Genomic DNA, 16,167 nt, shown 5'->3' with positions numbered 1-16,167 from the left:
GGCTGTGATCTTTCAGAAGCAAATTCCCAGGCCTGTCTTCCAAGCCTCTGGGAGAGTTCAAACTATCAACCTTTTAGCTAGCAGCCAAGCACTTTATGTTTGCGCCACCTAGAAATTACTTCATTAAAAATGCTTGCACCCTAGTTACTTATTATAATGGAAATATTAGGAACAAATGTTGAATAGAGGATTGGCTAAATGAATTATTGCATAGCCACACATACAAAGTTATATAACAACTTAACAATTATATTGTTGTTGTTGTTGTTATGTGCCGTCGAGTCGGACCCAACTCATAGCAACCCCTCCTTGGGTTTCCGAGGCAATATCACTATGGAAGTAGATTGCCCCACCTTCCTTCCGAGGGGTAGAAGTATAATTAGTAATATGGAGAGCACAGGCAATATAACTATATATACTGTGATTTCAGCTTTTAAAAAAATGTATGGATGTCTGCATACATAACACAAATACACACACAGAGACACTGATAAATTATGGTGTCATATAACCAAAATATTAATAATGGTGATTTGGGAAGGTTTGAGTTAAAAATTCTAGCTGATTTTGATTGTACCTTATATTTTTGTGATTTTTCTTATCAAAATATTTTTTGGAATCAACATAAATCTGTTTGGTTATTAGGGAGAAAATAATTAAAGGAGAAAAAAGTAGTCCTTTTTCCCTGAGGGACATGTGAGTAAGTGGCTAGTTGACCTATTAACCACATTTATGATACACCTGAACGATTGACTGGTCTTGGGTAACATACTTGAAATTTCAGCAGGGACTTTTGGAGATGCCAAGCCTGAACCAAAGGAATGACTTCCAAGCTGATGGAGGTTGTCAAAAGACCTCATGAGGAGTTATTTTACAAACAGGTTAGGTATTCATTGGTTAAGTCAGAGGATGAAGACAGATGTTCACTTTGCCTGGATATACCTTCTAGCCTGGCTCCTTTCTCACCAAGTTCACATTTGCCTATTTAAAATTTCAGGAACCAGGCACCAGCGATTCAGCTCACAAGGCATGTTTATGAAAGTTAGCCTTTCACCCTCTCATTCTTCTACCTATACTCCTAAACCTACAATACAAATAAAACATACACCACAGTGTTTTCAAATGCAGTAGTCATCTAGACCAATCAGATGGGACTCTTGACTTTCCTTTGTTCACTGTGACCACTGGCAGCCTACAACCATTAGGACCTCCTGGATTCTCTACCATCACCATCACCAGTTGCTGTCATGTCAATTCTGACTCAGGGTGACCCCATGTGTGTCAGAGTAGAATTGTATTCCATAGGATTTTTTTTTTTTTTTACTTGTGATTTGGGTGAAAGTTTAGAGAGCAAATTCACTTTCCATACAGCAGCTCACATATGCTTTGTCTCATGACATTGATTGCAATTTCCCACAATGCTCCACAATTTTTGATGGCTGATTTTTCAGAAGTAGATTGCCAGTGCTCTCTTCCAAGGAACCTCTAGGTGAGCTCAAATCTTCAACCTTGAACAACAGATGGACTGACTAAATGAATTCTTGCAGTGGTAATTTGAAGGTTAGTAGGTGAGCATGTTAACTATTTACATCACCCAAAGACTCTAGATTTTCCCCCAGCCCCTGTTAATTAAATGGTTACTGATTTCTCCATTGAAACCTTGGGCCTATTTGTCTACAGAAACTGAAGGGCCAAAAGAGAGACCACCAACTAAAACAATGCTTTGGATGAGGAGAGCATTCAGACTTCCTGGCTGCACTTGTATAGTCCACTCAGATCTTGTCAGTGATAATAGGGAGGGTCTGTGAGCATTGTGGCCAGCAAAGAAAGGGAGGGGCAGGCAGAACAAGGGTAGTGCTAGGGTGGGGAGTGGGGAAGAGAGAGAAAGAATGTATGCCATACAGTTCAGCTAAAATAACTGAGAACCCTAGAAGCTGGGCAGAAAGCCAGAAGATTTGTCACTACTTTGTAATCCATAGCTGAAATATTTTGGGGTTCAGATTTTCAGAAAGAATGGGATCTGTCTGGAAGATAAACTCCCTTGCATTTGTGGCAGGCTTTCTTTGCTGGTATGTGATACTTTTGTTCTGTCACTTGTCTTTTGGCGTACACATCAAGGGTCTATAAGCAGCACAGACAAATGCCAAACAAGCCTGGCTCTTGCTAAAGCAAAGGGCCAAGGCAAAACAGCCAGCAGCTGCTTTTTCCTTCTCCTCTCCATTTGTCCTTTACCTGAATATCCAAAGAGAGAGGGGACTTGGAATACCACTGTCACCTGCTTCACTGGGTCTGGTTTGCGTAAGAGACTCATGTTCCAGGAAGACGATCCTGTTGTCCTCCCTTCTGAATGGCTTAAAGAACTTCACGGACACTACCCAAGTTCTAAAGGCTTCCCCCCCTCCAGTCCCTTTCCAGCACTAATAAGGTACTCAACTATCTTAGAGAGGAGGGAAAGGAAGAGAAGAAGAAACAGATGCGAAAAATGAAAATTCTATAATCTTCCTGTGACAACACCTAGCCAGAAATTGCTGACAGGGAATAAATAAGGAAGGTAAATGAAAAACAGGTCACCCATAAGCCAAAGTCAAGGCATGCCTGAACATTCCTGTCCCTTCTCCTCCATACAATGATTTACCACATTTTTTTCTTTTTCAATGAAAAGTATTCCAGAGGGCCCCGGATTTGCTTAGCATTGCAGAGAATTCAGAAGTGTAAGATGTTTTCCCATCTCAATAGTCAGTCAAGTTCCATAATATTACCTTTTAGGATTCTTTTTAAAACACTAACAATAATAAATTCATAGAATGATAACTATCTTAAATTATCTTATTTTTGTATTTATTTACTGTCACCATTCTCCCATTGATAAAGTAAGTTCTTTAATCACAGGAAAGTTGTCTTTCTGGTTCACTGGTGTTTCCAGATGCCTGAACAAGGTCTGGCACATAGATATTCAACAAGTATTTTTTTCATGAACAGAGTAGAGGAGACAGAAATATCACTTGAAGTAATGAGATCCCTTTACAAGCTAATTGGCAATTAAGTGAGAGATCATAATCACTGTAGAATGTCAGAGAAGGTTTCAAGGAGGGGGTGATTGGTCTTGAGTAGTTCATAGGATTTAGGGGACATTGGTGGTTCAGTGATACAATTCTTGCCTTCTATGCATGGGTTTGATTCCCAGACAACACACCTCTGGGCAGCCACCACCTGGATGTCAATGGAGGCTTGTGCACTGCGTTGACACTGAATAGGTTTCAGCAGACTGAAATGGACTAAGAAGAAAGGCCTGGACATCTACTTCCAAAAATCAGCCAATGAAAATTCTATGGATTACAATGTTCCAATCTGCAACCAATCATGGGAAGGCAATATTTCCTTCCATTGTGCATGGGTTGCCAGGAGTCAGGCCAACTTGACAGCAGCTAACAACAACAACAACAAAAAAAAAACAGAACAAAATGAGTGGTGGCTGAGTGGGAGGAATGTGCTGGGTCCTAAACTGAGTATGTGGTCTGGCAAAGATATTTGGTCCAACCCTACAAATCTTGGGTATGCTGGATGGACCATAGTGAATGTCAACTTGACAATGACGACCCAAACAGAACAAAGAGGGTTTCTGCCTTCTTGAGGATTTCAGAATGGTAAGTTTGTAAGAGTCTCTGCCAAGAGGTCTTCCCAGGGAAGGGTTAGGTTGGGATAAGCCATGTGCTGGTACATAATGCCAAGACACATTAAGTCCTCCCTGCTTTGGACCTGGCTCCATAAATGGTTGGGCTGCTCTAGTCAACCATAGTTCCAACAAATAATTAAATTTAAATGCTCCTCTTCTCAAACCACAGCTTTTAAATCTCAACCAGGTCAGCATCTTATAAGTAAATTGTACAAGTTTGTTTATCATAAGCTTTCCCCCTTAAAAGCATCACAGTATCGATGAAGAAATACATTATTAGAGATCCCCCCATCATTTAATCTCAGAGCACTTAAAGGAACAAAAATGACTTTAATTGGTGAAGAATACAACCAACTGTTCTCTATGCTATATTTATCTCTCCATGCACATATAAAAATAGATTTTAACTCAGATATTAATAGCACAATAATCTGTTTCTTAATGCAAGACAATTGTTTTACGACCCCATGGTTTTAAAAATAAAGGAATGATTTCAATAAGAAAAAGAACTGTCGTTTACTGTGTACATACTATGTGATAAGCACACTACATTGACACTTTCAAACATCATTTCTGTCATAATAATGCTTTGAAGTAGACAATATTATCCCTGTTTCATAGATGAGGAAACTGAGGCTCAAAGAGATTAAATGATTCTCACAAAGTCATGTAACAGAATACCGGTAAGATTCAAAACGGCCCCAAACCACTCAGATCTGAAAACTGTTTAACTGCTTAATTCTTCAAATTTCAAAATCTAAGACCACAGAGAATTTAGATATAGAGTACACTAAATAGGTTTTTGTTCTAGTGAATTTTTAAAACTTTTTACAACAGCTAACCCTGCCCTTACTACTAGCTAATGACAGGCAAAGACAGAGTGTTATTTATCTTCATATCCTCAGAACTTACAGCAGTAGTCAGAAGAGAATAAACAGGGAGAGTGGGAAGAAGGGGCACAGAGTAGGACAATGGAGAGCAGAAATCCAAGTCTCTCAACATATACAGAGGTCTAATTAGGCAGCTGTCTAAAGGGTGTACATGAATTCACTTATTTAATCCACACCACAATGCTGTGAGGTAGATATTAGTGTACTTGTTTTACCCATAAAGAAACTGAAGCACAGAGTTAAGTAAGATGTTGCAGCTTGTAAGTGACAGAGCTAAGATTGGAATCCAGGTGGTTTGGCCCCAGACACTAAGCTCTTAACTACTGTGCCAGGTTCCCTCCTACCTCTGGGCCTGAAGAATGAAAGGCAACATTTTCCAAAGGCTGTACATGGCTCCATCCTAAGACCTTTGTAAATAATGTAATTTTTAAGTAGATAAATCAAACATTGATACCCATGTAAAAATGGGTTTTCCCATTTGTTTACTGAAAGGCTACATACAGTCTTACAAGATACTTATTTTAAACTAATCTGGCATGTTGTGTGTTAGTTTGTTGCTTTAACTTTTCTTCTTATGGGCTCTTGTTGCTAGGATTTGTGTGCACATTTCAACGGTCTTTGACCATAAAGAGGGCAAAACAGGTAAGGAAAAATTGTTCCCAGGACATGGTGAGCTTACACTTGATTCAGATTTAGATTTATATCAGCATTTCTAAGAAGTAATAGAATCATTACTTTGATAGAAGAAATGTAATAAATCTCAGCAAATGGTGCCCCAAGAGTCATGCAGGAAGACTTCAATTTGGTGTGGTTGGCAGGCATCTATAATGAGTGAAGTCCATGAACATTAAAAAAAGAAAACCAAACTCACTGCCATCGAGTCCATTCAACTCATAGTGACCCTCCTTGGGTTTCTGAGGCAGTATCACTATGGAAGTAGATTGCCCAATCTTCCTTCTTAGAAGTGGTTGGTGGGTTTGAACTGCCAGCCTTCTGGTTAGCAGTCAAATGCCTTAGGCACTATACCACCAATAAGCGGGGGTGATTAAGAGATAGGCTATGGCAGGACAAGGTAGCAGGAAGGAATCAAAGTAGAAATCCAGTCTTAGGACCTGAGGTCCAGGAACTCAAGAAGAAGGGGATAGGATGGGCAACAGGGGATTTCAGAAGAGCTCTAACTGGGAGCATAGGAAACCTGGGGGTAAAGCAGGTATCTATGGCCCACAACTAAGATGGAAGGTTTTGAAGCTAAGAGGATGATTACTCCTTGGCTCTATGTGCTATGGGTAAGTGGCTGGTTTACATATTCCTGTCTTCTGCTTAGATTTGTATAAAACCAGTACTGTGCTGAGCCTTAAGGGAGAGTGATCAAAGCATCTAACTTCCAAGTTGGGGAAACAAAGCAGGGGTGGGTTTGAGCTATAAAATGTGACTTATAATTACAATATTATGGAGTTTAATCAGGCACAAGTACATAACAACATTAATATGTACACATATGCATATTATGTATATATGGATATGTGTACATTGTCTATTATAACATTAAATTCAAGGAAGAAAAACAAAATGATAAGAGGCCCTAAGGATAAGATTCTCTAAGGATAAGATTCTCTGGAAGGGCTCTGTGTCTCCTTTCATCATTCTCTGGTTCACCTGTACATTTTCTTTTGTTGAAGAGCCATTTTTTGTGCTACTTGGCTATGCCCTGTATTTTTTCCTCTGCCTTATATTCAACAAAGTGTGTATGAATATTAATCAGGTAATTTCTGATAATTAGTTTCTTCATCACCATGTTCACTTCTTTTAGTTTTGATGGGTCATAAAGTAGAACATTATCCCAGTCATAACATAAATGACCCAGACAAGAGGAAGCAATCCAGAAAAACCTGTTGTTACCGTAAACTGAAGATATCTTTTTGAAAAGTTTAGCATGTATTGCAAGTGCCCTGGCTGACTGATTGGTTTCCAAGGTCACTTGTAAAAAGATACCAAAAATGGTACAAGCACAAATATTGCAAAAAACAAAAATTCAATGCTGAGAAAGCTTATTTGGAAAGATAATTTGGTCAGTCAGCATCAAAATGGTTTGTGGAAATTGATCACAAGTTTTAGTTTTAATTTTTAAGATCTCTCTCTTTTTTATCACCCCTATTGCTCTCTTCTTTCTCCTTATTTTATGCATAAAAATGCAACCAGGCTGAACTAAAGCAAATTGGTTTAAATTCCCTGGAGGGAACGTGAACAAATTTTCCCAGCAACTTTCTACTAGAGGCATTTGTGTGTGAATATGTGGATGGAATGTGGAAACAATCAGCTACCTAAACCAGTAATCAAATGAAACATTAACCATTTCGAAGGGCCCTAACACAATATTGACATCACCAATTAAAACACTGGGTGTGGAAGAAAGGAAAAAAAAAAAAAAAAGCAAAAATGTATGCAATGTGTGCGTGTGTGTGTGTGCAAGTTGTGTAGGGGGTGGAGTAGTATGGAGGCAGGAGTATAATCCAGGGGGAATTAATTCTCTTTTAAAGGCAAATTCTGTCACAGAAGTGTTAGCAGGAGGTCTCTTTGATGGGACAGAAGAAGGAGGTAAAGAATACATTGAAAATTTTCATCAAATTAAAATTTCAGCAATTTACTTAAATTGCCCAACCATAGACGCTTATGAAAGGTATTTGTGTGTGCCTACTTTGAGCCTGTTTTAAAATCACAGGTAAATAGAACATACGTAATAAATGTTAACTTTCTTTTTATCATCGAGACTTCTATAGAAACACTGGTCCTTCAAAAGTCACCAAGGGGCAGTAGTTCATTCATTCATCATACTTGTTCAATAAGTAGCCCTTGCTACTAGGGATAAAGAGATATAGAAGGCATTCTTAGAGACTTCAAAGAGCCCTCATGCCAAACTCAGAAATTATTGCTTTCCATATCTTAAAATGTAAAGGTGACTGGCTGCAGAGCATGTCCCACTATCCTCACGTCTTAATGGCACAAACCATCCCAGAGATACCTTTAAGGATGGTTTCCAAAATCCTATAGTCTCTGTTTGTGACCATGACCTGGAATGGAAAGGACCAGCAGCCCTGCTCTACATAGGACTTTCATGTTGCCTTTAAGTTCATTCAGCCTGCACATTTTATTAATACCATACACTTATCTTCTTTTACTATTTCCCATCTAAATGATTGTCCTGGATACCTAAGCCAGGGCATGAAAGAAAGGAGCATATAAAGTGACCCTGAGACTTGTCCACTTGCTGATTCCCATCACAGCCTGCCCTTCTCCCACTTAGTTGTAGAGTTTAGCTATCACAGCCCACTGGCATGACATCCAAGATCCTTCCCTCTGGCCCATGTCAACAATTTCAGATTTACCTGCCACCACCCTCCCTGACATAAAGATAATCATATCCGATCACCTGTCCTCTCTGAAAGACAAATTTACATCTCTGATGCTGTCTTCATTTTTATCATTACCCTTTTCTCCCATTTCTTCATTAAAAAAATTCTTTTGTATTTACTTTTTCCACTTATATTCATGATTATAAACACTGTTGGAAAATGGTCCAATATAAACACCAAATTAAGTTATATTATGACCATCCCACTCCCAAAAACCATTATGACAGTAAGAATTTCAGGTAGATCTTAATTAGGTATGTGTGCATGTGTTTTTGTGTATATACATAGTCCCTGAGTAACACAAGCAGTTTGTGCTCAACTACTAATCTAAAGGGTGGCAGTTCAAAACCACCCAGCAGCTCCATGGATAAAAGAGCTGGCAATCTGCTTCCATAAAGATAACCAAGAAAACCCTATGGATAGTTCTACTCTGTAACACATGGAGTCACCATAAGCTGGAACTGACTCAATGGCCACAGCTTGGTTATTTATATATCATAAAGTAAGAGGAGATTTATATACCTGCTTTTATTGTATTTGCCCAAATTCCTTATTGTGGTGTCACTGTCCTGTTTGTGTTTCTCCTTCTCTCTTTAGGTGAAAACAAATTTAAAAATATACAGGTAGGTTTTTTTTCCCATTTTCTTTATTTAAGCACTGTGTATTTGTACTACTGTGGTGGTTGTGTTTGTGTGTCAGCTTGGCTGGGCCTGGATGAGTGGCTGGGCAGCTGGTGGCAGTTATTCCCCATGATGAGATTGGCAATCAACTCCAAGGTGGGATCTACCACAAGCAGCTGAGTAGCTGCTTTGGGTATATGGTCTGCTTCCCATACATAAGAAGCAGCTTTGAGAATGGTCTCTAGCATATGGCATTCTTGGACCCTGCATGTAGCCGTGTCATTGTTCAGCAGCCTGTCATGCTCTGCCGACCTTGGGACTTACAATGAACTTAAGTTAATGGCCTGCCATGTGGTTTGGTAACATTGAGACTGTGCCTTTTTACTTGTCAACCTTGGGTTTGTGAGCCTCAGCAGCCAACAGCTGTCTGAGTGAAGACACACCTCTAGCTCCAGTGGGCCAGAAGCAGGAGGCAGAGCTGGACCCCAAGGTTGAGGGGCTTTCACCCAGCACCTAGAGCCTGGCACTTTGAACTTGGACTTAAAGCCTCCAAACTGTAAGAGAATAAACCCCTGTTGTTAAGGCCATCCCATTTGTGGTGTATTCTTGTCAGAGTGGCACTAGGTAACCAGAACAACTACCATGGAATATAACTTACAACATAATGGCAATCCTGAACCAAAAGTATGGTTTTAAAGAAATGCCCAAGGCTTGTACAAAAGAACTTAGAGAAAATGTACATGTGCTTCACTGAAGCAGTATTAAGATCATAAAAACAATGTGCTCATCTCCCTCAATGCACTGCTGCCTTCATCCCATCCAGAATCTTGTTCAGAATTCCTTTAACTTGGAAAGCATCTTATAGGCCCCATTGACCCCAGATCACTTGAGGTAATAGCTTTCTGGGTGGCCCACCTACCTGTGGCCTTGCCAGTGATTACCTGCACAGGAGTGGTGATCTTGGTAGAAGCCATCGGCACAAGTGGGCACACACTGCCCATGCTGCATCAGCAGAGGTGGCTGGCAGGACAAGCACTCCAGCCCACTGGAGCACGTGGCACACTGGGGTTGACAGGCTGGCTCCGGGCAAGGTCGGGAGAAAGAAAAAGGAAAGTCTGGTTAGCTCACAGACACCACCTCAGTGCCAGTTCTTACATAGTACAATCCTGGGGCCCTGGATGCACAGAGAACATTACTTATATGGGTGTTAATATTATTTTTCTGATTTTCTTGTTCTCTGTGAGACCAAGTATATATAGTGCATATTTCATACCAGGCACTTTTCTAAATGCTTTACATATATTAATGCATTTAATCCTCACAACAACCCTAGGAAGTGGGTATCATATTAATCTCAATTTGACAGATGAGGTACAAACTCAGAGAGGTTAAGTAACTTGCCCAATGTCACATGTCTAGTAAGTAGTGAAGCTGGCATTCAAAACCCTGAAGATTGACTGAGGAGTCTGTGTTCTAGCAGCTCCCAATTTCTCTCTGAATCAACATTTTTAAAACTTTTCAAAAGAATATTTTTTGCCCCGTTTTCTCCACACTATGGCAGAGATATAAATAACTTGTAAACTGGCTGAAGATTATGAATCAGGGGAAGAAGTGAGGAGAAGTGAATAATTACAAATAAAAGCAGCTAAGTTTTATTGAGACCTGCCTACATCCTAAACATTATAATAAATCCTTTATATGTATTAACTCACTTAATTCTCATTTAGGGGGGGAAAAAAACCTTCTGAGGAAGATATTGTTATCCCATTTTACAGATAAAGAGTATTAATGCACCAAAACCAAAAATCAAATGTATTGCCATTGAGTTGATTCCAACTCACAGCAACCCTATAGTGACCCTATAGGACAGAGTAGATATGCCCCAAGAGTAACCCCCTAGGAGGTAGAGTAACTATGATTTGTACTCAAGGGAGTCATTTTCCTAGATAAGATCTCTTTCTCAGATGGTACAAATTCTTAAATGTACATAAACTCACTTTGGTTCCCTTGGTAACCCACAAGAGCTCTGGTGGTGTAGTGCCTAAGGCATTTGATTGCCAACCAGAAGGTCGACGGCTCAAACCCACCAGCCACTACTCAGAAAGAAGACTGGGCAATCTACTTCCATAAAGATTTACCACCTTGGAAACCCAAAGGGGGTGGCCATGAGTCGGCAATGACTTGATGGCAGTGTGTTTTGTTTTATTACCAATTATCTTTGTGATGTAGAACAAGCCAATTAATTTATCTTGCCCACAAGTTCCCCATTTACAAAATGAGAGTTCTACCCTCGTCAATTCTAAAGTTCTACCCTGGATTATATGAGTGTTTTAAATGACACAAAACACTCTAATGATACTGTAATCTTCAAAAGTCTTCAACATTCAAAAATCCAGCCATGACTACCTAGTAACCACATAGACTTCCATATCACCTATCTCCCTGTAAGCACCGAAAGACCTCTAAAATGTTAGAAGAAAGAGTCCTTCAGGTAAAGATGCCAAGTAACCTACTGGTGACATGACTACCTCCTCATGGTTTAAGAAAGTTGTGCACTTTTTTGCTTTCATGATTCTCTCCTGGACAATATTGAGTCTCAGTTTGAGAATAGCAATTTAGCCACCATATAATACCACCTTTGGGTTGTCTGCCCAGAGCCATACCTAAACAGAGACCACTGGCTTGGTAAAATCCCAGACCACAGCTATGCACACAACGTCCATTCTGCAGTAATTTTGTGGGATCCTGGCAGAGATCACAATGGTCAGGAGACTGAGAACAGGTCAGGCAATCTTTATGGCAATGAGCTAAAATATAGGACAAAGAGGAAAACTCAGTAAAGATCATATAATTTCTCTTATTTCCTTCAGAGAAAGAAACTACAGGGGATACAGTTGTACAGAATATGAGGAACAGAAAGCATTGGAACTTAGGTAGGAAAAGGTCCCTAAATAGCAAAAATGCACTTCAATGGGAGATTTCAAAGACCTTTCTTTATCTGAACTACTCTCACTTAAATTGAAAGCATCAAACTGAGCCTCAAATTAATGGTACTAAAAACATGACTGAACAGACTTATTCACGTTTCTTCCTGCTGGAACATCTCTTGGAACTGGAATAATGAAAGCACAATATATAATTTAAACTATATAATAATTACCATTTCTTAGATGTATAAAAAGTTGAGAAAAAAAATTAATTTTAAAAAATATTATTTTTAAAAAAATTCAGCCAGTTTTCTTTCCAAATCTCATTCCCAGTAATTGGAATTATCACCTAACTCAGTGGTAATTGTCAGTGAAGTAGTCCTCAGATCTCATTTTCAAAGTTTAACAGATAATAATATGCTAAATATTTGTTTTAGAAAGCCACTTTGGAGAAATTATCATAATTAAACTATAAAGTTGCTTATTTTTCCCATGATAAACTCTTCACTGAAACACTGTGATTAGCCAATAAAAGTTGAGGGCAACAAGAGCAACTGCCAATATGAAAAACTGGGACACACAGTTGAAAACAATTAATTATGAAATATGAATGGAAAAAAGTGCCACTTCCCCAAGAAAGACCAAGCTTAGAGGCAAATTACTGCTCAGCCAGAGCAACTCCATGCTTGCCAACAATTATTAACTGGAACTAATTCAACCCCAGATGATTTGAAAGCAGACTTGCAGAACAAGTAGATAAAAATTTCTTTTGGAAGAAATTAATGAGTCTTTAAGTCTCAAAAACCCATTTGAGAACTCCAAAAGGAACCATCTGTTTAATAGTTCACCTTAAAAAAAAAAAAAAAAGAAAGGAAAAGAACATCTATAACAAACTGTGAGCAATTATTTTCATATTGCCAACAATGGAACAGTCTTAACACACATACTTGACTTTATAAGTTTATAGACATTATGTATTTTGATTTTCACAATAATTTGGCAAGACAGATAAGGTACATTTTATTAACAAGAAACCTAAGGTTTAGAGAGGGGCAAGGTCACATATTCATAGTAGGGGAATTTGGCAATTACATGGACAAAGATTGATGAGCATCATTTGTTGGAAAAATGAGGAAGAAACAAACCAACCAAACCACCAGGTGACTAAGTAAAATGAAGAGGAAAAAAAGAGAGGATCTCTCTGAATTTTATGACAGTAAAAATATCTCAGTAGAAATAAATCAGATGTGGACCTACCTGATGTGCAATCTGGACAGCACTGTCCCTTCACCTTCACAGCCAGTGTAGCGACTGGACAAGGTGGGCAAGAGGGCTCATAGCAAGTTACCCGAGCCCCCTGACACTCACACACCTTGCATGGACCAGCCTTCCATGTCTTCCCCTCCTATATGAAACAATAAAGAATGGCATAGTTACCAGAATGCAATGATTCAGAAGACAGTTTGCTGATAAAGAGCTTATGATTACCATGAAGGATGAGGTATTACTTAATCACGTGAAACCCAATTCTAAAATACGGCAATCGGGAAAGAGTCCTAAATGTAAAAGGGCAGTGTATCTCCCTCTTTGTTTATAACTGCTCTGTTTTAATAAATGAGCCCCTAGATAGTACAAATGCTCAGCCATTAACCTAAAGGTTGGCAGTTTGAACACCCTCAGAGGTGCAGACAGAAGGATGTTAGGCACATGGAGATAACACTGTCAAAGCCTCCTGGGGCCACTATCACAGATGATTCTTCATAAGCCAAAAGCATTTAAAACTTGTTTCACAACCTATCTCCCCCAAAAAGTACTATAGGGATTACTGAGCATCTACTAATTAGCAGGTACATTAAATACATTTTCTATAAAATAACAGTGGGAAGCTTGGTGAAAGCCCTGAATTTCCTGATGGTTACTACAACAGTAGAGTCATTGTATTCTTAAAATTAAAGCTCCTGGAGGCCCATTTTCAGTGAGCTATAGAAATGCCATGGGCTTTCTCACTCTAAAATATTTTTTTCAGCCAAGCAAATTATGGTAATAAACATTAGCACTTTGACAGAGAAGCCAAAGTGAATGATAAAAAGCAGCTCATTTTTGTTCAAAGTCCCTCCTGCTCACCCTGGACAGAGGAAAGGGACCAACTTTCTTACCCGAATGTACAGGGGTGATGAGGGACATAAGAAAGAACAGGAGAGTATATTTTAAAATAAAGTTCTGATAAAATGCTTATTAGGTCAACTGGTGTTAAATATGCCAAACACTCATGTGACAGTATTTGACAACAATGAATGGTGATTTTAAAAGACTGAGGGATATTATCTTTTGAAGGCAGAAGTGGTTTTCTTCTATTTCAAACCAGATGGAATCCTGGCTCCTTTATTCAAATGCAAGCTCCCACACTGTAAGCATGCTTGTATGAAGAAACACATTCATATTCTCCCTTAGAGAGAAGCTATATAGCATTGCCCTGCAAACCTAGAGAGAATGAACACTCAGTATGGTGTTCCCCAAATCAAAGACACACACTCTTTCAGCAGCCATTCAACATGTGAAATTCCACTCAAGACTAAGCAGTTTTCCTGGCCAGGAAAAAAAAGAACAAAATCAGAAGGAAAAAAATCATCAGAAGGGAAAGGAAATTTGCAGGGGGAAAAAATAAGCTAAAAGGAACAAATATTCAATAGATCAAAGTCTTAGTTTATAATTAAGACTTTTTCTTTCTGATCATGGTGTCGTCAAACTAGATTGCTAAAAGTACTAGAGCATTAATGTTTCCTGAGATAGTTTATGCAGAGCATTACTTAAAACAATTTTATAAATATCTATACAACTTAAAAATCTCTACTTACTGGAATACGTGTAATTTCACTGGCATTTGAGAACATCTGAGAACAGAGAAGAATGTATTTATTATAACACTTAAAACACCATTAGTTCAATCTATACCTTTTCTCATTAAGAGTTATCCATTTTCCCCAAGTAACATCAACCTCATTTGTTATTAATAAAAAATAATCTATTTATATTAAAAATAAAGGAGGTATACTAACATGGGGTGAAGACAATGTGTCTAAGAAATTATTTTTGAATCCTTAGTCTAATTTTGTGCTTGAGTCAATTCCCCTCAATATGATGGACTTCCCAGCCAAGAGATCTAAGCTTATAAGGGTAAATTCTCAAATTGTGTGCAGTAAGGGAATTGTGGTTTAATTCCAGTGGCTTAATCTACCTCCAAAAAGAAATAGGAAAAATTATGTTACCACTGTGAAAATAAAATTCAACAATTATAGGGAGCCTTTAATTGCCTAGACTCTTTTTTTTTTTTTTTAATTAGGATTTGGGTGAAGATTTACAGAGTAAATTCACTTTTCATACAGCAGTTCACATATACTTTGTCTCATGTCATTGACCAAAATTTACAATGCAGCAGCTCCCCTCCCACTTCCTCCCCATAGTTACCTCCTCCCAGTGTCCATCCCTTCATACTCTTCGAGAGGCCCATTGTCTGCCAACCCTGTATATGATCTTGGATACACTCTCCATTTAGACATACATAATTGTTTAGCTTGTTCACCCATCTATCCGTCCCTATACCCATGTTTGCTTTCATTGACAACTCAGTATTGTATTTACAAAGGGGTTCATATTTGTTGTTTGTACTGCCCATGTAACTCTCTCTGTCTTTCTCATCCTCAATGCTGCCATATTGGTCACTCACATTTGGTACATTGCCCTTCTCTTCACCCAAATCAATATTTATCTCTATCTATCTAACAGCATTCCCTCCCCTTCCCTCCCACCCCTGGTAACCAACAAAGAAAATGTCCTCCAATATATAAACCTTTCCTTAACTTTCACAATAACGGACTAATACAATATTTGTCCTTTTGTGACTGACTTATTTCGCTCAGCATAATGTCCTCCAAGTTCATCCACGTTATGCGGTGTTTTGCAGATTCTACGTTATTCTTTAGCGTTGCATAGTATTCCATTGTGTGAATGTACCAAAGTTTGGTTATCCATTCCTCAGTTGTTGGACATCTAGGTTGTTTCCAAGTTTTGGCTATTGTAAATAGTGCTGCGATGAACATCGGCGTGCATATATCTGTTCTTGTTATGAATTGCCTAGACTCTTGTTGAGGCATTTGTTTGTGTATGTATTCATTTGGGGAGACTCTCTGTAGATTCTGCAGTAAAGCTGACTATAATCTTTATAGAAGCTACTCACCAGGCCTGGATCTTCCACAGTGCTGCCGGGTAGGCTCAAACAGACAACCTTTATATTAACTAGCCAAAGGCATACCATTTATATCACCCAGGGACCTGTTGTTGTTGTTAGGTGCCGTCGAATTGTTTCCAGCTCATAGCGACCCCATGCACAGCAGAATGAAACACTGCCTAATCCCACGCCAGCTCTATGATTCCTGCTATACTTGAGCCCATCATCACAGCCACCATGTCAATCTATCTCGTTGAAGGCCTTCCCGTCTTTTGTCGACCCTCCACCCTACCAAGCATGACATCCTTCTCCAGGGAATGGTCCCTTCTGACAACCTGACCAAAGTAGGTGAGACGAAGTCTGGCCATTCTTGCTTCCAAGGAGCATTCTGACTGCACTTCTTCCAGGACAGATCTGTTAGT

The 16,167-nt window shown here is 39.0% G+C and overlaps 1 protein-coding gene across 1 annotated transcript in view; it reads right to left on the bottom strand.

The window, feature by feature from the left end:
- The window catches only part of FRAS1 (Fraser extracellular matrix complex subunit 1), a 541,721-nt gene that overhangs the window by 475,280 nt on the left and 50,274 nt on the right, over positions 1-16,167 (bottom strand). Inside the window, exons 10-13 of the mRNA XM_007950381.1 lie at positions 14,376-14,411; positions 12,778-12,925; positions 11,257-11,400; positions 9,535-9,669 (exon numbers count right to left, since the gene is read on the bottom strand). Coding sequence (XP_007948572.1) covers positions 9,535-9,669; positions 11,257-11,400; positions 12,778-12,925; positions 14,376-14,411 — 463 coding nt within the window. The remainder of the gene's footprint in view (positions 1-9,534; positions 9,670-11,256; positions 11,401-12,777; positions 12,926-14,375; positions 14,412-16,167) is intronic.

Source organism: Orycteropus afer, unplaced genomic scaffold (genome assembly GCF_000298275.1).
Source record: "Orycteropus afer afer isolate SDZICR_OR568_19922 unplaced genomic scaffold, OryAfe1.0 scaffold00270, whole genome shotgun sequence".
Lineage (NCBI taxonomy): Eukaryota > Metazoa > Chordata > Mammalia > Tubulidentata > Orycteropodidae > Orycteropus > Orycteropus afer.
The sequence above is the reverse complement of the archived record's forward strand: the minus strand, read 5'-3'. Positions and strand labels throughout refer to the sequence as shown.